Below are 24,936 nucleotides of genomic sequence, written 5' to 3'. Positions count from 1 at the left end.
CTGCCTCTAACCCTAGGAAGCTCTTTGCCACCTTCTCCTCCCTCCTGAATCCTCCTCCCCCTCATCCCCCCTCCTCCCTCTCTGCGGATGACTTCGTCAACCATTTTGAAAAGAAGGTCGACGACATCCGATCCTCGTTTGCTAAGTCAAACGACACCACTGGTTCTGCTCACACTGCCCTACCCTGTGCTTTGACCTCTTTCTCCCCTCTCTCTCCAGATGAAATCTCGCGTCTTGTGACGGCCGGCCGCCCAACAACCTGCCCGCTTGACCCTATCCCCTCCTCTCTTCTCCAGACCATTTCCGGAGACCTTCTCCCTTACCTCACCTCGCTCATCAACTCATCCTTGACCGCTGGCTACGTCCCTTCCGTCTTCAAGAGAGTGAGAGTTGCACCCCTTCTGAAAAAACCTACACTCGATTCCTCCGATGTCAACAACTACAGACCAGTATCCCTTCTTTCTTTTCTCTCCAAAACTCTTGAACGTGCCGTCCTTGGCCAGCTCTCCTGCTATCTCTCTCAGAATGACCTTCTTGATCCAAATCAGTCAGGTTTCAAGACTAGTCATTCAACTGAGACTGCTCTTCTCTGTGTCACGGAGGCGCTCCGCACTGCTAAAGCTAACTCTCTCTCCTCTGCTCTCATCCTTCTAGACCTATCGGCTGCCTTTGATACTGTGAACCATCAGATCCTCCTCTCCACCCTCTCCGAGCTGGGCATCTCCGGCGCGGCCCACGCTTGGATTGCGTCCTACCTGACAGGTCGCTCCTACCAGGTGGCGTGGCGAGAATCTGTCTCCGCACCACGTGCTCTCACCACTGGTGTCCCCCAGGGCTCTGTTCTAGGCCCTCTCCTATTCTCGCTATACACCAAGTCACTTGGCTCTGTCATATCCTCACATGGTCTCTCCTATCATTGCTATGCAGACGACACACAATTAATCTTCTCCTTTCCCCCCTCTGATAACCAGGTGGCGAATCGCATCTCTGCATGTCTGGCAGACATATCAGTGTGGATGACGGATCACCACCTCAAGCTGAACCTCGGCAAGACGGAGCTGCTCTTCCTCCCGGGGAAGGACTGCCCGTTCCATGATCTCGCCATCACGGTTGACAACTCCATTGTGTCCTCCTCCCAGAGTGCTAAGAACCTTGGCGTGATCCTGGACAACACCCTGTCGTTCTCAACTCAGCCCAGTCAAAACTGTTCGCTGCTCTGGCACCCCAATGGTGGAACAAACTCCCTCACGACGCCAGGTCAGCGGAGTCAATCACCACCTTCCGGAGACACCTGAAACCCCACCTCTTTAAGGAATACCTAGGATAGGATAAAGTAATCCTTCTAACCCCCCTCCCCCTTAAAAGAGTTAGATGCACTATTGTAAAGTGGTTGTTCCACTGGATATCATAAGGTGAATGCACCAATTTGTAAGTCGCTCTGGATAAGAGCGTCTGCTAAATGACTTAAATGTAAATGTAAATGTTGATTTGTCAGAGGACAAACCATTCACAGAGACAAACTGATATCTTTCCGACAGATAACTGATGATATCAGTTTAATGTAGAGTGTAATGACCAGTTAACCTCTGACCTGGCCCTGTCTCTATGGTGATGATATCAGTTTAATGTAGAGTGTAATGACCAGTTAACCTCTGACCTGGTCCTGTCTCTGATATCATCACCATAGAGACAGGGCCAGGTCAGAGGTCAACTGGTCATTACAAAACCTGGAGAATAAAAACCTTCTGAAGAAAGAGAATGAGGTCAGAGGTTTTTATTTAGGGAGTACACACACACACTTTAAAGGAGATACATGTAACATGTTCGCATTGTAATTTCAGAAAATGTGATATACAGTTATCTGCAGTAGTAGCGGAATGACAGTGTTTGACATTATATAGAAAATAATACTTAAAAATGCAGACTATTTGACAACAAAAGACTGGCTTCTGTCGGCTTCTGCCGGGCCCTCATACCACCCTCATGGAGTCTGTTTCTGACCGTTTGAGCAGACACATGCACATTTGTGGCCTGCTGGAGGTCATTTTGCAGGGCTCTGGCAGTGCTCCTCCTTGCACAAAGGCGGAGGTAGCGGTCCTGCTGCTGGGTTGTTGCCCTCCTACGGCCTCCTCCACGTCTCCTGATGTACTGGCCTGTCTCCTGGTAGCGCCTCCATGCTCTGGAAACTACACTGACAGACACAGCAAACCTTCTTGCCACAGCTCGCATTGATGTGCCATCCTGGATGAGCTGCACTACCTGAGCCACTTGTGTGGGTTGTAGACTGCGTCTCATGCTACCACTAGAGTGAGAGCACCGCCAGCATTCAAAAGTGACCAAAACATCAGCCAGGAAGCATAGGAACTGAGAAGTGGTCTGTGGTCACCACCTGCAGAATCACTCCTTTATTGGGGGTGTCTTGCTAATTGCCTATAATTTCCACCTTTTGTCTATTCCATTTGCACAACAGCATGTGAAATTTATTGTCAATCAGTGTTGCTTCCTAAGTGGACAGTTTGATTTCACAGAAGTGTGATTTGATTGACTTGGAGTTACATTGTGTTGTTTAAGTGTTCCCTTTATTTTTTTGAGCAGTGTATTTTTTATTTTTTATTTAACCTTTATTTAACTAGGAAAGTCAGTTAAGAACAAATTCTTATTTTCAATGACGGCCTAAGAACAGTTGGTTAACTGTCTGTTCAGTGGCAGAACGACAGATTTTCTTTACCTTGTCAGCTCTGGGATTTGATCTCGCAACCTTTCAGTTACTAGTCCAACTCTAACCACTAGGCTACCTGCTCTAACCACTAGTCTACCTGCTCTAACCACTAGGCTACCTGCTCTAACCACTAGGCTACCTGCTCTAACCACTAGGCTACGCTGCTCTAACCCCTAGGCTACCTGCTCTAACCACTAGACTACCTGCTCTAACCACTAGGCTACCTGCTGTAACCTCCAGGCTACCTGCTCTAACCACCAGGCTACCTGCTCTAACCACTAGGCTACCTGCTCTAACCACTAGGCTACGCTGCTCTAACCACTAGGCTACCTGCTCTAACCACTAGGCTACCTGTCTCTAACCACTAGGCTACCTGCTCTAACCACTAGGCTACCTGCTCTAACCACTAGGCTACCTGCTCTAACCACTAGGCTACCTGCTCTAACCACTAGGCTACCTGCTCTAACCACTAGGCTACCTGCTCTAACCACTAGGCTACCTGCTCTAACCACTAGGCTACCTGCCGCCCCTATGGCAACTTTCACAATAAAATCAAACCATTGCATTTTTTATTCACATATATTTCGTGCATAAAGGCTCTCCAACGCTGTTTATATATTTATTATTTGTAAAAACATTCCTATCCCTAAATAATAAACAAGATCAGAGTATATTTTGCATGTATTTCAGTGATCCCTAACATTCTGAACCGTCCTCTCCATGTATTAGAGTCTGTAGAGAATTAAAGGTACACCAAATTTAAAGGGACGGCTTTAGATAAAAGCACTGAAAAACCCGATTCAATGAAAACTCCACGAGTAAATCTGTTGGCCAGCAAGTGGGAGGGATTTCAAGGGAACCATGCGTGCAAAGCTCGTTACGCAACTGCACAAGGTTAGTCTGAATACCAACTACTGAGAAGTGCGAATTGAAGGGGTGTGTTCTGAATCGAGCCTATTATGTCTAGATTGTTGTTGTCATGTTGTGGTCAGGCAGCAAGGGAAGAACAGGAGGAGGACGAGACAGGAGGAGGACAGGACCAGGCTTTGGTGTCTCTGGCACAGCTGGGGTCAAGGTTCATGACCTGACAGTGACCCCTCAGGGGAGGGCAGCATAACAGGGCCATGCACACACACAGTCAGTAGCTGTCAATAGATGTCAATAGTTGTCACTGTCCGTAGCTGTTACAGTCAGTAGCTGTTACAGTCAGTAGCTGTTACAGTCAGTAACTGTTTCAGTCAGTAGCTGCCACTGTCAGTAGCTGTTACAGTCAGTAGTTGTTTCAGTCAGTAGCTGCCACTGTCAGTAGGTGTTACAGTCAGTAGGTGTCACTGTCAGTAGCTGTTACAGTCAGTAGCTGTTTCAGTCAGTAGCTGTCACTGTCAGTAGCTGTTACAGTCAGTAGTTGTCACTGTCAGTAGCTGTCACAACAGCTATCACTCTCAGTAGCCGTCAGTGGTTGTCCGTAGTTGTCAGTAGCTGTCAGTAGCTGTTACAGTCAGTAGCTGCCACTGTCAGTAGCTGTTATAGTCAGTAGTTGTTTCTGTCAGTAGCTGTCACTGTCAGTGGGTGTCACTGTCAGTAGCTGTTTCTGTCAGTAGCTGTTAAAGTCAGTAGTTGTTTCAGTCAGTAGCTGCCACTGTCAGTAGGTGTTACAGTCAGTAGGTGTCACTGTCAGTAGCTGTTATAGTCAGTAGCTGTTACAGTCAGTAGCTGCCACTGTCAGTAGCTGTTTCAGTCAGTAGCTGTTTCAGTCAGTAGGTGTCACGGTCAGTAGCTGTCACTGTCAGTAGCTGTCACGGTCAGTAGCTGTCACTATCAGTAGCTGTCACTGTCAGTAGCTGTCACTGTCAGTAGCTGTCACTGTCAGTAGCTGTCACTGTCAGTAGCTGTCACTGTCAGTAGCTGCCACTGTCAGTAGCTGTCACTGTCAGTAGCTGTCACTGTCAGTAGCTGTCAGTAGCTGTCACTGTCAGTAGCTGTCACTGTCAGTAGCTGTCACTGTCAGTAGCTGTCAATGTCAGTAGCTGTCAGTTGTTGGTAGTTGTCAGTAGCTGTCAGTAGGTGTCACTGTCAGTAGCTGTCACTGTCAGTAGCTGTCAGTTGCTGTCACTGTCCAACCACTCTTTGTAGCACTTCCCACCCAGACTGCCCTCGTTGCCATAGTAACCCACAGTGGCTTCCTTCCCGTAGCAATCTACACTGGCATCGTTCCCATGACGACCCAGGCTTCTCTCGTGATGTTCAGGGTTACCATAGCGATCCAGGCTGGTTTGGTAAAGACTGTCTCTATAGTGACTAGTGTTGTACAGCTCACTGCTCTTCACCACGCAGCCATGAATACCCAGTCTGTTGTTGTACGTCCCTCCGTTGCCATGACAACCCAGACCGTTATCGCTCGTCTCTCTGTTGCCATGACGACCCAGACTGTTGTTATAAACCTCTCCGTTGCCTTGCCGATCCAGACTCTTGTGGTAAATGTCTGAGTTGTCTTGGCGTCGCCCCAGACTAAGGTCGTAGAGTTCAGAGGTCAACAGGAAGTTGCTCTCTGTGCTGGCCAGCGTGACGAAACCACTCTCCGTGTCTCGCAGGCCTCCCATGTTGTCATAGTCACCAGGGGACATGTCAGGGGAGGAGCCTAGGAGAAAGAACACAGGCCGTTACTATGGAGAAACAACAGGATCAGTGTTTCCCTTCCCCTTTGAATGAGTCATGGGTAACTGCATACAAAGAGTTTGTCTGAAAGTGGGAGGATCAACACCAGTGGGTGTGGCGAAAGTCTGGTGAAGCTGTTGTCACGCCTCCCTTTGAGGTCTGGGGAATTTTGTTTTAGCAAAATTGGTGTGAATGGACCGCTGGCTCCCAGTGGCTACATGTTGATAAGATGTTACATTTCAAGACCCCTCCCCCACATGCCTGTTGGTGCGTTTTGTTATCGTCACTGTTGTCAGACGAGGTAGGCCACATTTTAAAGAGTTGTTCTGTATGCTAGGTTGCAAAATAATAACAATTTATTACATTTGAAAAGCGTTTTTCATTATACAATAATTATCTCAAAGTGCATCAAATAAAATAGAAACAAATATATGTAACCATATCATGAGAGCAACAATCAACGTGTAGCAGGAAGGTGGGCCATCCGGTAGAGATGAGTCTTAAGGCATTAATAGATCAACGTGTAGCAGGAAGGTAGACCATCCAGTAGAGATGGGTCTTAAGGCTTTAATATGGGAGAGTAGGTCTGACAGGTAGATGGGTCCGATGCCATTTAGGGATTTGTTGCCAAGGTGGATAATTTCATAGAGAACAAGAGGAGGTGACTGATGGTGGAGAACAAGAGGAGGTGACTGATGGTGGAGAACAAGAGGAGGTGACTGATGGTGGAGAACAAGAGGAGGTGACTGGTGGTGGAGAACAAGAGGAGGTGACTAATGGTGGAGAACAAGAGGAGGTGACTGATGGTGGAGAACAAGAGGAGGTGACTGGTGGTGGAGAACAAGAGGAGGTGACTGATGGTGGAGAACAAGAGGAGGTGACTGATGGTGGAGAACAAGAGGAGGTGACTGATGGTGGAGAACAAGAGGAGGGGACTGATGGTGGAGAACAAGAGGAGGTGACTGATGGTGGAGAACAAGAGGAGGTGACTGGTGGTGGAGAACAAGAGGAGGTGACTGATGGTGGAGAACAAGAGGAGGTGACTGGTGGTGGAGAACAAGAGGAGGTGACTGGTGGTGGAGAACAAGAGGAGGTGACTGATGGTGGAGAACAAGAGGAGGTGACTGGTGGTGGAGAACAAGAGGAGGGGACTGATGGTAGAGAACAAGAGGAGGTGACTGATGGTGGAGAACAAGAGGAGGTGACTGATGGGGGAGAACAAGAGGAGGACTCTGATGGTGGAGAACAAGAGGAGGGGACTGATGGTGGGGAACAAGAGGAGGTGACTGATGGGGGAGAACAAGAGGAGGTGACTGATGGTGGAGAACAAGAGGAGGTGACTGATGGTGGGGAACAAGAGGAGGTGACTGATGGAGGGGAACAAGAGGAGATGACTGATGGAGGGGAACAAGAGGAGGTGACTGATAGGGGAGAACAAGAGGAGGTGACTGATGGTGGAGAACAAGAGGAGGTGACTGATGGTGGGGAACAAGAGGAGGTGACTGATGGAGGGGAACAAGAGGAGGTGACTGATGGTGGAGAACAAGAGGAGGTGACTGATGGTGGGGAACAAGAGGAGGTGACTGATGGTGGGGAACAAGAGGAGGTGACTGGCGGTGGGGAACAGGAGGAGGTGACTGATGGTGGGGAACAAGAGGAGGTGACTGATGGTGGGGAACAGGAGGAGGTGACTGATGGTGGGGAACAAGAGAAATGTTGGGCTTACTGAAGAACGTTCTGTGTCGTTGTACTAATGAATCTAGTCAAGTCTATGCATGGTGTAGCCCGGCCCTCACTACTCGCCTGAGGTTACTCTGCTGAGGTTACTCTGCTGAGGTGACTCTGCTGAGGTGACTCTGCTGAGGTGACTCTGCTGAGGTGACTCTGCTGAGGTGACTCTGCTGAGGTGACTCTGCTGAGGTGACTCTGCTGAGGTGACTCTGCTGAGGTGACTCTGCTGAGGTGACTCTGCTGAGGTGACTCGCCTGAGGTTACTCTGCTGAGGTTACTCTGCTGAGGTGACTCGCCTGAGGTTACTCTGCTGAGGTGACTCTGCTGAGGTTACTCTGCTGAGGTTACTCGCCTGAGGTGACTCGCCTGAGGTTACTCTGCTGAGGTTACTCTGCTGAGGTTACTTTCCTGAGGTTACTCTGCTGAGGTTACTCGCCTGAGGTTACTCTGCTGAGGTTACTCTGCTGAGGTTACTCGCCTGAGGTGACTCGCCTGAGGTTACTCTGCTGAGGTTACTCTGCTGAGGTTACTTTCCTGAGGTTACTCTGCTGAGGTTACTCGCCTGAGGTTACTCTGCTGAGGTTACTCTGCTGAGGTTACTCGCCTGAGGTTACTCGCCTGAGGTTACTCTGCTGAGGTTACTCTGCTGAGGTTACTTTCCTGAGGTTACTCTGCTGAGTCTTTAGTACAAGGATGATCCACAGTGTACATTAGAAATAGTCTCTCATTATCATCCTGCAGTACTGCATTCATCTACAGTCAGGAAGACACTTGGATGTCATTAGTATATTCTTATGCAGGCCTACAATGTTTTATCATGCATGCATTATTATTATTATAATATTTATTATAATAATTATAAGTATAATTATACATATTATAATAATTATTATTGTTATTATAATTATAATAATAATAATTATTATTATTATTATTATTATAATTGTAAATATTAGTAGTATTAGTATTATTATAATAATAATAATAATAATAATTATTATTATTATAATAATAATAATAATTATTGTTATTATAATTATTGTCACGTTCCTGACCTGTTTTCTGTTATTTTGTATGTGTTAGTCGGTCAGGGCGTGAGTTTGGGTGGGCAGTCTATGTTATGTGTTTCTATGTTGGTTAATGGGTGACCTGATATGGTTCTCAATTAGAGGCAGGTGGTTTACGTTTCCTCTGATTGAGAGCCATATTAAGGTAGGTGGTTTCACATTGTTTGTGGTGGGTGGTTGTCTCCTGTGTCTGTGTTTGTCGCGCCACACACTCTTCGGATGAAGAGGAGGAGGAAAGCCGTTACAGAACCACCCACCAAACCAGGACCAAGCAGCGTAAGTTCGAGCAGTGGAATACTAAACAGGAATGGACATGGGAGGACGTGTTAAACGGCAAGGGTTGTTACACATGGGAGGAGATCCTGGCTGGAAGGGATCGCCTCCCATGGGAACAGCTGGAGGCAGTGAGGAGAGCGGAGGCAACCGGAGAGAGGAACCGGAGATATGAAGGTACACGGCTAGCACGGAAGCCCGTGAAGAAACCCCCAAAAATTATTGAGGGGGGCTAAGAGGTAGTGGGCCGAGGGCAGGTAGGAGACCTGCGCCTACATCCCAGGCTAACCGTGGAGAGCGGGAGTACGGGCAGACACCGTGTTACGCAGTAGAGCGCACGGTGTCTCCTGTACGTGTTCATAGCCCGGTGCGGGTTATTCCACCTCCCCGCACTGGTAGGGCTAGATTGGGCATTGAGCCAGGTGCCATGAAGCCGGCTCAACGCGTCTGGTCTCCAGTGCGTCTCCTCGGGCCGGCATACATGGCACCAGCCTTACGCATGGTGTCCCCGGTTCGCCTACATAGCCCGGTGCGGGTTATTCCACCTCCCCGCACTGGTCGGGCGACGGGGAGCATTCAACCAGGTAAGGTTGGGCAGGCTCAGTGCTCTAGGGAGCCAGTACGCCTGCACGGTCGGGTATTTCCGGCGCTACCTCCCCGCCCCAGCCCAGTACCACCAGTGCCTACACCACGCACCAGGCTTCCAGTGCGTTTCCAGAGCCCTGTTCCTCCTCCACGCACTCTCCCTATGGTGCGTGTCTCCAGCCCAGTGCCTCCAGTTCCGGCACCACGCAACAAGCCTCCTGTGCGTCTCCAGAGCCCTGTACGCACTGTTCCTTCTCCCCGTACTCGCCCTGATGTGTGTGCCCTCAGCCCGGTACCACCAGTGCCGGTACCACGCACCAGGCCTATAGTACGCCTTGAGAGTCCAGTGTGCCCTGTTGTTGCTCCCCGCACTAGCCTGAAGGTGCGTGTCCTTAGCCCGGTGCCTCCAGTTCCGGCACCATGCACCAGGCCTACAGTGCGCCTCATCCGGCCAGAGCCATCCGTCTGCCCAGTGCCATCTGAGCCATCCGTCTGCCCAGTGCCATCTGAGCCATCCGTCTGCCCAGTGCCATCTGAGCCATCCGTCTGCCCAGTGCCATCTGAGCCATCCGTCTGCCCAGTGCCATCTGAGCCATCCGTCTGCCCAGTGCCATCTGAGCCATCCGTCTCCCCAGCGCCATCTGAGCCATCCGTCTGCCCAGGGCCGTCTGAGCCATCCGTCTGTCCAGAGCCATTAGAGCCGCCCGTCTGTCCCGAGCCGTCAGAGCCGTTAGTCAGTCAGGAGCCGCTAGAGCCATTCGTCAGTCAGGATCTGCCAGATCCGCCAACCAGACAGGATCTGCCAGAGCCGCCAACCAGACAGGATCTGCCAGAGCCGCCAACCAGACAGGATCTGCCAGAGCCGCCAACCAGACAGGATCTGCCAGAGCCGCCAACCAGACAGGATCTGCCAGAGCCGCCAACCAGACAGGATCTGCCAGAGCCGTCAGTCAGCCATGAGCGTCTAGAGCCGTCAGCCAGCCATGAGCGTCCAGAGCCGTCAGCCAGCCATGAGCGTCCAGAGCCGTCAGCCAGCCATGAGCGTCCAGAGCCGTCAGCCAGCCATGAGCGTCCAGAGCCGTCAGCCAGCCATGAGCGTCCAGAGCCGTCAGCCAGCCCGGAGCTGCCAGTAATCCAGAACTGCCCCTCAGTCCAGAGCTGTCTCTCTGTCCGGAGCTGCCCTTCAGTCCAGAGTTGCCCCTCTATCCTGAGCTTCCTCTCTATCCTGACCTACCTCTCTGTCCTGAGCTACCTCTCTGTCCTGAGCTACCTTATCCCGGCGCTGCCCCTTGTCCCGGTGCTGCCCCTTATCTCGACGTTACCCTTTAAATTAAGTGGGTGGAATAGGAGGGTGGTCATTCAGAGGGGAATACGGAAGCTGGGATTGACTATGGTGGGGTGGGGACCTCGCCCAGAGCCTGAGCCACCACCGTGGTCAGATGCCCACCCAGACCCTCCCCTAGACTTTTGGTGGTGCGTCCGGAGTACGCACCTTGAGGGGGGGGGTTATGTCACGTTCCTGACCTGTTTTCTGTTATTTTGTATGTGTTAGTCGGTCAGGGCGTGAGTTTGGGTGGGCAGTCTATGTTATGTGTTTCTATGTTGGTTAATGGGTGACCTGATATGGTTCTCAATTAGAGGCAGGTGGTTTACGTTTCCTCTGATTGAGAGCCATATTAAGGTAGGTGGTTTCACATTGTTTGTGGTGGGTGGTTGTCTCCTGTGTCTGTGTTTGTCGCGCCACACGGGACTGTTTCGGTTTGTTTGTCCGTTCGTTCTTTTGTGTAGTCATTTTTCCTGTTCGTGAGTTCTTCGTTGTATGTAAGTTCGCATGTCCAGGTCTGTCTACTCCGTTTTGTTATTTTGTTAGTTATTCAAGTGAAGTTCGTTTTCGTTCCTTGTTTAATAAATATGTCATATCACAATGCTGCGTTTTGGTCCAATCCCTGCTCCTCCTCTTCGGATGAAGAGGAGGAGGAAAAGCCGTTACAATTATCATTATTTTTATAATCCACTTCGTCACATGCATTTTAACAGTTTTTTCCTTATTAACAAAAAAGTTTGACGCAAACTTGGCTCGATGATATCACTACATGGTGATGTGTAGAGAGGTGATGAGGATAGCAACAGCCTACATAACTGCTGTTTGACACTACATGGTGATGTGTAGAGAGGTGATGAGGATAGCAACAGCCTACATAACTGCTCTTTGCAAAATAGTTGGGAAGAGATTTTCGATGTACCGATTCAATGGTACATGGTTTATGATCCACAAAACGCCACCGGTTTCAAAACTATTATTATGCAAAATTCTTGCAACCAATAGAATGTTATATATATATGGGGGATTAAACCATCCCAACTCCGCAGATTTTGCTGCAAAGAGACAGAATCATTAGATCATATGTTTTGGTACTGTTGTGACGACCCTCCCACTCTGTCTGCCAAATTATTTTTCTCTCTGCTCTTGTTTTCCTTAATAGGATGTCGGTGGGCGGAGCTGAGAGGGTTGTCAGGGAAATGGAACACACCCGGGCTCGGGTGTGTCCTGGGGATGAATACACCTTCCCCATTACATCGAGAAGACTCTCCACCTAGTCACACTTTCGGTTTTTGGAATTGCATTTTGGGGCTTCTTTGTGTTAATTTGTTATGATTTGTTTTGGCACCTCTCAACACCCCTCATTATCACCATCTGCAGTCATTTAACTTCATTTAATAAATATATTTTTGTTATTTCTTTATCTCTGCATTGTCTCCCTCTTTGTTTTTGGGCTATGAGCCAGTTCGTAACACTGTCCATATGTGGCATGCTTTTGGTAAAAGGTTCAGGAATGGCTGACTCTGCAAATAGCACTGCTGGGTGATAAAAAAAAATCATAGTCAATCAATCAATAATATAATAAAACTCTTAGCAAAAATGTTTATCTTTAATTTACAATCTGTAGAAACAGAATTGAAAGCACATTTAACCCTTTAATTTTCTCCAGGGGCACCGTACTACTACGGCTGACCCTGTACAACAACACATTACACTGACCCTGTACAACAACACATTACACTGACCCTGTACAACAACACATTACACTGACCCTGTACAACAACACATTACACTGACCCTGTACAACAACACATTACACTGACCCTGTACAACAACACATTACACTGACCCTGTACAACAACACATTACACTGACCCTGTACAACAACACATTACACTGACCCTGTACAACAACACATTACACTGACCCTGTACAACAACACATTACACTGACCCTGTACAACAACACATTACACTGACCCTGTACAACAACACATTACACTGACCCTGTACAACAACACATTACACTGACCCTGTACAACAACACATTACACTGACCCTGTACAACAACACATTACACTGACCCTGTACAACAACACATTACACTGACCCTGTACAACAACACATTACACTGACACTGTACAACAACACATTACACTGACCCTGTACAACAACACATTACACTGACCCTGTACAACAACACATTACACTGACCCTGTACAACAACACATTACACTGACCCTGTACAACAACACATTACACTGACCCTGTACAACAACACATTACACTGACCCTGTACAACAACACATTACACTGACCCTGTACAACAACACATTACACTGACCCTGTACAACAACACATTACACTGACCCTGTACAACAACACATTTCACTGCAGCTATCGTACTTCTATGGCTGACCCTGTAAAACAACACATTTTCACCTAAGAAGGAAGTGTTCTTGGTGTGGGGGCGTGTCCCAGCCAGGTCGGCCTCCTGCTGGGAGCGAATCACGTTGTAGACGTCAGGCGGCTGGGCTTGGCTTGGACAGGACCCTGGGTCGCTAGGACACACCTCTGTCTGCTGCTCACGCCGCTTCCTTCTACACACAGAGACAAACTATGAGCATCTGGAATAAACAGACAGTCACTAAATCAGTCAATGCATTATTCTCAATCTGGTAGTATGAATGCTATCTATACTACCAGTCCCTCCTGCAGCAAAGCACCCCTACAACATGATGCTGTCACCCCCGTGCTTCACGGTTGGGATGGTGTTCTTCGGCTTGCAAGCCTCCCCCTTTTTCCTCCAAACATAATGAATGCTATCCATACTACCAGTCCCTCCTGCAGCAAAGCACCCCTACAACATGATGCTGTCACCCCCGTGCTTCACGGTTGACCTCCACCTTTTTCCTCCAAACATAATGAATGCTATCCATACTACCAGTCTATCTCATGCTAGTTAGTAGTTGCCCCTCACCGTCGAGCCAGCAGCTTGAAGCAGAAGACCACAGTTGCTATTAGTAACACCATCAACAACGGGATGGTGGGCAGAACTATGTAAACCATGTTCAGAGCTGAAACAGACACACACAGTTCAGAGACATGCAACATAAAACACACACGGAAAGAAGTTGAGGGTAATAATAGGTTAGAGGTCAGGTTACCTGGGGTCTGTCTCTTCTCTTCAGTGTCAAAGGTCGTGGGCAGGGGTGACAGAGACAGGGGAGGAGCCTCTGTAGACAGGAACATTAATGTTCATTAATTTAGCTGAATCTATCTATACATAGTCATTTAGTTATATCTATCTATACTCATAGTCATTTAGTTATATATATCTATACTCATATATACATAGTCATTTAGTTATATATATCTATACTCATAGTCATTTAGTTATGTCTATTTATAGACATAATGGTGTGGGGCTGTTTTTCATGTTTCGGGCCCCTTAGTTTCAGGGAAGGGAAATTGTAATTCTACAGCAATGACATTCTAGACGACTTTGTGGCAACAGTTTCCTCTGTGCACAAAGCGAGGTCCATACAGGAATCATTTGTCAAGATCGGTGTGAAAGAACTTGACTGGCCTGCACAGAGCCCTGACCTCAACCTCATCGAACACCTTTGGGATGAATTGGAACGCCGACTGTGAGCCAGGCCTAATCACCCAACATCAGTGCCCAACCTCACTAATGCTCTTGTGGCTGAATGGAAGCAAGTCCCCGCAGCAATGTTCCATCATCTAGTGGAAAGCCTTCCCAGAAGACTGGAGGCTGTTATAGCAGCAATGTTCCAACATCTAGTGGAAAGCCTTCCCTGAAGAGTGGAGGCTGTTATAGCAGCAATGTTCCAACATCTAGTGGAAAGCCTTCCCAGAAGAGTGGAGGCTGTTATAGCAGCAATGTTCCAACATCTAGTGGAAAGCCTTCCCAGAAGAGTGGAGGCTGTTATAGCAGCAATGTTCCATCATCTAGTGGAAAGCCTTCCCAGAAGAGAGGAGGCTGTTATAGCAGCAATGTTCCAACATCTAGTGGAAAACCTTCCCAGAAGAGTGGAGGCTGTTATAGCAGCAATGTTCCAACATCTAGTGGAAAACCTTCCCAGAAGAGTGGAGGCTGTTATAGCAGCAATGTTCCAACATCTAGTGGAAAGCCTTCCCAGAAGAGTGGAGGCTGTTATAGTAGCAATGTTCCAACATCTAGTGGAAAGCCTTCCCAGAAGAGAGGAGGCTGTTATAGCAGCAATGTTCCAACATCTAGTGGAAAGCCTTCCCTGAAGAGTGGAGGCTGTTATAGCAGCAATGTTCCATCATCTAGTGGAAAACCTTCCCAGAAGAGTGGAGGCTGTTATAGCAGCAATGTTCCAACATCTAGTGGAAAGCCTTCCCAGAAGAGAGGAGGCTGTTATAGCAGCAATGTTCCAACATCTAGTGGAAAACCTTCCCAGAAGAGTGGAGGCTGTTATAGCAGCAATGTTCCAACATCTAGTGGAAAGCCTTCCCAGAAGAGTGGAGGCTGTTATAGCAGCAATGTTCCAACATCTAGTGGAAAGCCTTCCCAGAAGAGTGGATGCTGTTATAGCAACAATGTTCCAACATCTAGTGGAAAGCCTTCCCAGAAGAGAGGAGGCTGTTATAGCAGCAATGTTCCAACATCTAGTGGAAAGCCTTCCCAGAAGAGTGGATGCTGTTATAGCAGCAATGTTCCAACATCTAGTAGAAAGCCTTCCCAGAAGAGTGGAGGCTGTTATAGCAGCAATGTTCCAACATCTAGTGGAAAGCCTTCCCAGAAGAGAGGAGGCTGTTATAGCAGCAATGTTCCAACATCTAGTGGAAAACCTTCCCAGAAGAGTGGAGGCTGTTATAGCAGCAATGTTCCAACATCTAGTGGAAAGCCTTCCCAGAAGAGTGGATGCTGTTATAGCAACAATGTTCCAACATCTAGTGGAAAGCCTTCCCAGAAGAGTGGAGGCTGTTAAAGCAGCAATGTTCCAACATCTAGTGGAAAGCCTTCCCAGAAGAGTGGAGGCTGTTATAGCAGCAATATTCCAACATCTAGTGGAAAGCCTTCCCAGAAGAGTGGAGGCTGTTATAGTAGCAATGTTCCAACATCTAGTGGAAAGCCTTCCCAGAAGAGTGGAGGCTGTTATAGCAGCAATGTTCCAACATCTAGTGGAAAGCCTTCCCTGAAGAGTGGAGGCTGTTATAGCAGCAAAAGGGGGACCAACTCCATATTAATGCCCATGATTTTGCAATGAGATGTTCAACGAGCAGATGTCCACATACTTTTGGTCATGTAGTGTACCTATTAATATTCAGACCTCATTAATGCCATGAATATTCAGACCTCATTAATACCATGAATATTCAGACCTCATTAACATGAATATTCAGACCCTATAAGTAGTGTTGTTACCTGGGTGTGCAGTGTTGGGGGAGGGTTCAGGAGCCTTCTCTGGAACACAACACAATCAATCAGTTATAAAGCTCTTTTTACATGAGCAGATGTCACAAAGTGCTATACAACAACCCAACCTAAAACCCCAAACAGCAGACAATACAGATGTAGAAGCACGGTGGCTCTGGAAAAACTCCCAAGAAAGGAAGGAACCTAGGAAGAAACCAAGAGAGGAACCAGGCTCTGAGGGGTGGCCAGTCCTCTACTGACTGTACTGGTAGACCAGAGGAACCAGGCTCTGAGGGGTGACCAGTCCTCTACTGACTGTACTGGGTAGAGAGGAACCAGGCTCTGAGGGGTGACCAGTCCTCTACTGGCTGTACTGGGTAGACCAGAGGAACCAGGCTCTGAGGGGTGACCAGTCCTCTACTGGCTGTACTGGGTAGACCAGAGGAACCAGGCTCTGAGGGGTGACCAGTCCTCTACTGGCTGTACTGGGTAGACCAGAGGAACCAGGCTCTGAGGGGTGACCAGTCCTCTACTGGCTGTACTGGGTAGACCAGAGGAACCAGGCTCTGAGGGGTGACCAGTCCTCTACTGGCTGTACTGGGTAGACCAGAGGAACCAGGCTCTGAGGGGTGACCAGTCCTCTACTGGCTGTACTGGGTAGACCAGAGGAACCAGGCTATGAGGGGTGACCAGTCCTCTACTGACTGTACTGGGTAGAGAGGAACCAGGCTCTGAGGGGTGACCAGTCCTCTACTGGCTGTACTGGGTAGACCAGAGGAACCAGGCTCTGAGGGGTGACCAGTCCTCTACTGACTGTACTGGGTAGAGAGGAACCAGGCTCTGAGGGGTGACCAGTCCTCTACTGGCTGTACTGGGTAGACCAGAGGAACCAGGCTCTGAGGGGTGACCAGTCCTCTACTGGCTGTACTGGGTAGGGAGGAACCAGGCTCTGAGGGGTGACCAGTCCTCTACTGGCTGTACTGAGTAGAGAGGAACCAGGCTCTGAGGGGTGACCAGTCCTCTACTGACTGTACTGGGTAGAGAGGAACCAGGCTCTGAGGGGTAACTGCTGTGTACTATCATCCGTGTGTGTGTGCTTTTACACCTGCATTGCTTGCTGTTTGGGGTTTTAGGCTGGGTTTCTGTGCAGCACTTTGAGATATCAGCTGATGTAAGAAGGGCTATATACAGTAAATACATTTGATTTGAGTGTGTGTGTGTGTGTGTGTGTGTGTGTGTGTGTGTGTGTGTGTGTGTGTGTGTGTGTGTGTGTGTGTGTGTGTGTGTGTGTGTGTGTGTGTGTGTGTGTGTGTGTGTGTGTGTGTGTGTGTGTACCTGCAGTGTACTTGCAGATGAAATTGTTCTTGGTGTCACAGTTATCATCGTTCCATTGGAACATGTAGAGTCCTCCGAGGCCGGGCGGGGCGGACGGTTGGTGGTACATCACCACACACACCTCGTAACCACAGGACGGCTCGTCCCAGTGCCAGTTCCTAACACACACACACACGCAGGAACAAACACACACAGTAACACACTCAGTAACACACAGTAACACACAGTAACACACACAGTAACACACAGTAACACACAGTAACACACAGTAACACACCGTAACACACACAGTAACACACCGTAACACACCGTAACACACCGTAACACACAGTAACACACAGTAACACACACAGTAACACACACAGTAACACACAGTACCACACAGTACCACACAGTAACACACAGTAACACACAGTAACACACCGTAACACACACCGTAACACACACAGTAACACACCGTAACACACACAGTAACACACAGTAACACACACAGTAACACACAGTACCACACAGTAACACACACAGTAACACACAGTAACACACACAGTAACACAAACAGTAACACACAGTAACACACCATAACACACACAGTAACACACAGTAACACACAGTAACACACAGTAACACACCGTAACACACACAGTAACACACCGTAACACACACAGTAACACACAGTAACACACAGTAACACACACAGTAACACACACAGTAACACACAAAGTAACACACAGTAACACACACAGTAACACACAGTAACACACACAGTAATACACACAGTAATACACACAGTAATACACACAGTAACACACCGTAACAGACAGTAACACACAGTAACACAAAGTAACACACAGTAACACACAGTAATACACACAGTAACACACAGTAACACACAGTAACACACAGTAACACACACAGTAACACACACAGTAACACACACAGTAATACACACAGTAACACACAGTAACACACAGTAACACACCGTAACAGACAGTAACACACAGTAACACACAGTAACAGACAGTAACACACACAGTAACACACAGTAACACACACAGTAACACACAGTAAGACACACAGTAATACACACAGTAATACACACAGTAACACACCGTAACAGACAGTAACACACAGTAACACACAGTAACACACAGTAACACACACAGTAATACACACAGTAACACACAGTAACACACAGTAACAGACAGTAACACACAGTAACACACAGTAACACACAGTAACACACAAACGTAAAGTTACACACCGCTATCTTTTATTATATTAACTATTCCATGTAAGCAGAGGAGGCGTGGCTTAACGCCGACCCAGCCGATGGAGGCGTGGCTTAAAGCAGACCCAGCCGATGGAGGCGTGGCTAATAGCAGACTCACGTGAAGGAAGTGAAGTTTAATTGTATTTTTTATTTAACCTTTATTTAACTAGTCAAGTCAGTTAAGAACACATTATTATTTACAATAATGGCCTACCAGAAGGCAAAAGATCTCCTGTGGGGACGTGGCTGGCATTAAAAATCTAAATATAGGACAAAACACACATCACGACAAGAGAGACACCACAACACTACATAAAGAGAGACCTAAGACAACAACATAACATGGCAGCAACACATGACAACACAACATGGTAGCAACACAACATTACAGCAGCACAAAACATTGTACAAACATTATTTTTATTTATTTCACCTTTATTTAACCAGGTAGGCTAGTTGAGAACAAGTTCTCATTTACAATTGCGACCTGGTCAAGATAAAGCAAAGCAGTTCGACACATACAACAACACATAGTTACACATGGAGTAAAACAAACATACAGTCAATAATACAGTAGAAAAATAAGTCTATATACAATGTGAGCAAATGAGGTGAGATAAGGGAGGTAAAAGCAAAAAAAAGGCCATGGTGGCGAAGTAAATACAACATAGCAAGTAAAACACTGGAATGGTTGATTTGCAGTGGAAGAATGTGCAAAGTAGAGATAGAAATAATGGGGTGCAAAGGAGCAAAATGAATAAATAGATACAGTATGGGAAGAGGTAGTTGTTTGGGCTAAATTATAGATGGGCTATGTACAGGTGCAGTAATCTGTGAGCTGCTCTGACAGCTGGTGCTTAAAGCTAGTGAGGGAGATACAGTGGGGCAAAAAAGTATTTAGTCAGCCACCAATTGTGCAAGTTCTCCCACTTAAAAAGATGAGAGAGGCCTGTAATTTTCATCATAGGTACACTTCAACTATGACAGACAAAATGAGAAAAAAAAATCCAGAAAATCACTTTGTAGGATTTTTTTATGAATTTATTTGCAAATTATGGTGGAAAATAAGTATTTGGTCAATAACAAAAGTTTATCTCAATACTTTGTTATATACCCTTTGTTGGCAATGACAGAGGTCAAATGTTTTCTGTAAGTCTTCACAAGGTTTTCACACACTGTTGCTGGTATTTTGGCCCATTCCTCCATGCAGATCTCCTCTAGAGCAGTGATGTTTTGGGGCTGTTGCTGGGCTGTTGCTGGGCAACACGGACTTTCAACTCCCTCCAAAGATTTTCTATGGGGTTGAGATCTGGAGACTGGCTAGGCCACTCCAGGACCTTGAAATGCTTCTTACGAAGCCACTCCTTCGTTGCCCGGGCGGTGTGTTTGGGATCATTGTCATGCTGAAAGACCCAGCCACGTTTCATCTTCAATGCTCTTGCTGATGGAAGGAGGTTTTCACTCAAAATCTCACGATACATGGCCCCATTCATTCTTTCCTTTACACGGATCAGTCGTCCTGGTCCCTTTGCAGAAAAACAGCCCTAAAGCATGATGTTTCCACCCCCATGCTTCACAGTAGGTATGGTGTTCTTTGGATGCAACTCAGCATTCTTTGTCCTCCAAACACGACGAGTTAAGTTTTTACCAAAAAGTTCTATTTTGGTTTCATCTGACCATATGACATTCTCCCAATCTTCTTCTGGATCATCCAAATGCTCTCTAGCAAACTTCAGACGGGCCTGGACATGTACTGGCTTAAGCAGGGGGACACGTCTGGCACTGCAGGATTTGAGTCCCTGGCGGCGTAGTGTGTTACTGATGGTAGGCTTTGTTACTTTGGTCCCAGCTCTCTGCAGGTCATTCACTAGGTCCCCCCGTGTGGTTCTGGGATTTTTGCTCACCGTTCTTGTGATCATTTTGGCCCCACGGGGTGAGATCTTGCGTGGAGCCCCAGATCAAGGGAGATTATCAGTGGTCTTGTATGTCTTCCATTTCCTAATAATTGCTCCCACAGTTGATTTCTTCAAACCAAGCTGCTTACCTATTGCAGATTCAGCCTTCCCAGCCTGGTGCAGGTCTACAATTTTGTTTCTGGTGTCCTTTGACAGCTCTTTGGTCTTGGCCCTAGTGGAGTTTGGAGTGTGACTGTTTGAGATTGTGGACAGGTGTCTTTTATACTGATAACAAGTTCAAACAGGTGCCATTAATACAGGTAACGAGTGGAGGACAGAGGAGCCTCTTAAAGAAGAAGTTACAGGTCTGTGAGAGCCAGAAATCTTGCTTGTTTGTAGGTGACCAAATACTTATTTTCCACCATAATTTGCAAATAAATTCATAAATAATCCTTCAATGTGATTTTCTAGATTTATTTTCTCATTTTGTCTGTCATAGTTGAAGTGTACCTATGATGAAAATTACAGGCCTCTCTCATCTTTTTAAGTGGGAGAACTTGCACTTTTGGTGGCTGACTAAATACTTTTTTGCCCCACTGTAAGTGTTTCCAGTTTCAGAGATTTTTGTAGTTAATTCCAGTCATTGGCAGCAGAGAACTGGAAGGAGAGGCGGCCAAAGGAAGAATTGGTTTTGGGGGTGACCAGTGAGATATACCTGCTGGAGCACGTGCTACAGGTGGGTGCTGCTATGGTGACCAGCGAGCTGAGTAAGGGGGGACTTTACCTAGCAGGGTCTTGTAGATGACCTGGAGCCAGTGGGTTTGGCGACGAGGATGAAGCGAGGGCCAGCCAACGAGAGCGTACAGGTCGCAGTGGTGGGTAGTATATGGGGCTTTGGTGACAAAACGGATGGCACTGTGATAAACTGCATCCAGTTTGTTGAGTTGTTCTTATTGAGATGTTCTTATTCTCCATGGACTTTACAGTGTCCCAGAAGTTTTTTGAGTTTGTGTTGTAGGAAGCAAATTTCTGCTTGAAAAAGCTAGCCTTGGCTTTTCTAACTGCCTGTGTATATTGGTTTCTAGCTTCCCTGAAAAGTTGCATGTCACGGGGGCTATTCGATGCTAATGCAGAACGCCACAGGATGTTTTTGTGCTGGTCAAGGGCAGTCAGGTCTGGAGAGAACCAAGGGCTATATCTGTTCCTGGTTCTAAATTTCTTGAATGGGGCATGCTTATTTAAGATGGTGAGGAAGGCATTTAAAAAAAAAAAACAGGCATCCTCTACTGACGGGATGAGATCAATATCCTTCCAGGATACCTCGGCCAGGTCGATTAGAAAGGCCTGCTCGCTGAAGTGTTTCAGGGAGCGTTTGACAGTGATGAGTGGAGGTCGTTTGACCGCTGACCCATTACAGATGCAGGCAATGAGGTATTATTGGGCACAGACAACAGCATAAAGGGCAAGAAGGTAGAGACAACAATACATCCCACGAAGCAGCCACAACTGTCAGTAAGAGTGTCCATGATTGAGTCTTTGAATGAAGAGATGGAGATAAAACTGTCCAGTTTGAGTGTTTGTTGCAGCTCGTTCCAGTCGCTGGCTGCAGCGAACTGAAAAGAGGAGCGACCCAGGGATGTGTGTGCTTTGAGGGGGCTTAAAGCAGACCCAGCTGAAGGAGGCGGGACTTAGAGCAGCCCCACCTGAAGGAGGTGGGGCTTAAAGCAGACCCACCTGAAGGAGGTGTGGCTTAGAGCAGCCCCACCTGAAAGAGGCGGGGCTTAAAGTAGACCCACCTGAAAGAGGCGGGGCTTAGAGCAGCCCCACCTGAAGGAGGCAGGGTTTAAAGTAGACCCGCCTGAAGGAGGCGGGGCTTAAAGTAAACCCACCTGAAGGAGGCGGGGCTTAAAGTAAACCCACCTGAAGGAGGTGTGGCTTAGAGCAGACCCACCTGAAGGAGGCGTGGCTCCCGTCGGTCCAGTAGTACTGTGAGGGACAGTCGTCGACGTTTTCCGTGTCACCATGGTTACGACGTAGGCCAATCCAGAAGTCTCCGTCGGAAGGACGGAGCTCCGTGACTAGCTGCTCTATGATTCGCTGCTCGGCCGGTGACTCAACGCTCAGCAGCTCCCCTCCGTCACGGCGACACGCTAGCTTCGCCTCCAGGAAGCTGAGCCGCCGTCCAGGGTCAGAAAAATACGCCAGCTTATAGCAGGGCCGGCCCCGATCCACCCTACACACACGCTGGCCTACACACGCACACACACACACTGTTACTAATGCTACGTACATCGATGGGGAAATTTACACTAGTAATAACTAGCTAAACTGGGCCAGCCATTTTTTATTCATACTGGTTAATAAACAACCGTGCACCTCACCTCTGACTTCAAACAACTCCGCTATGGAGGGAGGGACAGACAGACAGACAGACAGACAGACAGACAGACAGACAGACAGACAGACAGACAGACAGACAGACAGACAGACAGACAGACAGACAGACAGACAGACAGACAGACAGACAGACAGACAGAGAGAGAGAGAGAGAGAGAGAGAGAGAGAGGGGCCAGTTAATGTCATGTTATTTTATGTTATATTTCTGTGTTAAATGAAACCCCATCCACAGTGACATCACTTACACAGCCTTCCAATATAATAACATCAACAACATTCTGATGTAGATGAGAGAGACTGGGCTAGGGCGGTACCCAGATTGTCATATCTTCATACCGACCTTGTGCCATACCGGGATATTCAGTACTACCGGCACTGGACACAAGGGGTGCTGTTTTAAAACCCCACTGATCATCTGTAATCCAAAGGTTAGCAATGCTAACAAGTGCATGTATAATCCCATAGAGAATGCTACCTAAATGCTAATGTGTGTATAGTGAACATTTTATAGTGTCTGACCTAAACTATACAAGTATACAATTAACTCAAAAATGCTACTCACATTTTGCTGCACATAACTAATATTAGACATGAAGGCTCCTGATCCAGGAGGGGATTATCTGCTGTTACCAAGCGAATGCTTGATTTTGGAAGATAGCTAAATAGCTACGACACTGTAAATTAGCAAACCAAATCCACAACTGCAGAACATTTTGCACATTTTAGACCGTTATCTTAATAGCTACAAGATATCTAGCTGGCAAACATTTAATTACGAATTCCATACTGTAATTAGATCACCTAGCGCATGCTGCACAACACTTAAAAAGTAGCAAAAAATATTCTAATTGTTTAAAAAAATTCAAAGAAATAGTTTCAATGGTATTAAAAAAACCATCCCGTGGATATACCCAGTATATATGGTGTCCCTCACAAGCCTAAGAGAGAACCAACCACAGTCTGTATCTGAGGGACTTAGATAATAGAGAACCAACTACTATCTGTATCTGAGGAACAGAGATCCTAGAGAACCAACCACTATCTGTATCTGAGGAACAGAGATCCTAGAGAACCAACCACTATCTGTATCTGAGGAGCAGAGATGCTAGAGAACCAATCACTGTTTGTATCTGAGGAGCAGACGTGATAGAGAACCAACCAATGTCTTTATCTGAGGAACAGACATGATTGAGAACCAACCACAATCTGCATCTGAGGCAGAGTTGCTCAGTTGGTAGAGCATGGCACTTGTAACGCCAGGGTTGTGGGTTTGATTCCCACGAGGGACCAGTATGAAAATGTACTGTAGACACTCACTACTGTAAATCACTCTGGATAAGAGTGTCTGCTAAATGACTAAAATTAACAGAGATGATAGAAAACCAACCACTGTCTGTATCTGATTATAGAGAACCAACCACTGTCTGTATCTGATTATAGAGAACCAACCACTGTCTGTATCTGATTATAGAGAACCAACCACTGTCTGTATCTGATTATAGAGAACCAACCACTGTCTGTATCTGATTATAGAGAACCAACCATTGTCTGTATCTGAGGAAGAGTCTCTAGGATACTGCAGCAGCCTCACTGTCAACCATAGCTGTCTGTGATGAGCTTAATGCAGCATTTCTGCTCTGGCAAAACGTATAGGATGATGAGGCTACAGCAGAATCACTGTCTGGATTAATTAACAGCGTACTGTAACACCACTGTCTGTATAGTGAGGCTTGTTACGCTTACAAGGCCATATAAAAAGTGTGTGTGTGTGTGTGTGAGGCAGGGTTTTTGATAGCTGGTTTTTGGCCGATAAAAAAATAGAAAAGCCAATTGATAAAATTGGCGCAGGCAAGTTGCCCTGGAGAAGAAAACATCCCAGCCTCTTCACTGATGGCAATACCAGTCAATGTACAGTACTGTGCAAAAGGTTAAGGCACGTGTGAAAAAATGCTGTAAATTAAGAATGCTTTCAAAAATAGACGTGTTAATAGATTATATTTATCAATGAATTAAATGCAAAGTGAGTGAACAGAAGAAACATCTACATCAAATCCACCCTTTACCTTCAAAACAGCATCTATTCCTGTAGGTACACTTGCACAAAGTCAGAGGTTTTGTAGGCATATAGTCAGGTGTATGATTAAACAATTATACCAAACAGGTGCTAATGATCCTCAATTCAATATGTAGGTTGAAACACAATCATTAACTGAAACAGAAACTGCTGTGTAGGAGGAATACAACTAGGTGAGGAACAGCCAAACTCAGCTAACATGGTGAGG

General features: G+C 47.0%; 1 protein-coding gene across 1 annotated transcript in view; it reads right to left on the bottom strand.

Annotated features, from left to right (window-relative positions):
* Positions 1-1,759: 1,759 nt before the first annotated feature.
* The window catches only part of layna (layilin a), a 37,268-nt gene continuing 14,091 nt past the window's right edge, over positions 1,760-24,936 (bottom strand). Inside the window, exons 2-9 of the mRNA XM_071362925.1 lie at positions 22,639-22,659; positions 22,209-22,506; positions 17,093-17,250; positions 15,767-15,805; positions 13,518-13,586; positions 13,331-13,427; positions 12,793-12,950; positions 1,760-5,357 (exon numbers count right to left, since the gene is read on the bottom strand). Of these exons, the coding sequence (XP_071219026.1) occupies positions 4,819-5,357; positions 12,793-12,950; positions 13,331-13,427; positions 13,518-13,586; positions 15,767-15,805; positions 17,093-17,250; positions 22,209-22,506; positions 22,639-22,659 (1,379 nt within the window). The 3' untranslated portion in view covers positions 1,760-4,818. The remainder of the gene's footprint in view (positions 5,358-12,792; positions 12,951-13,330; positions 13,428-13,517; positions 13,587-15,766; positions 15,806-17,092; positions 17,251-22,208; positions 22,507-22,638; positions 22,660-24,936) is intronic.

Source organism: Salvelinus alpinus, chromosome 24, assembly GCF_045679555.1.
Source record: "Salvelinus alpinus chromosome 24, SLU_Salpinus.1, whole genome shotgun sequence".
Taxonomy (NCBI): domain Eukaryota; kingdom Metazoa; phylum Chordata; class Actinopteri; order Salmoniformes; family Salmonidae; genus Salvelinus; species Salvelinus alpinus.
Note: the sequence above shows the minus strand (reverse complement) of the source record. Positions and strands in the feature narration are given on the sequence as shown.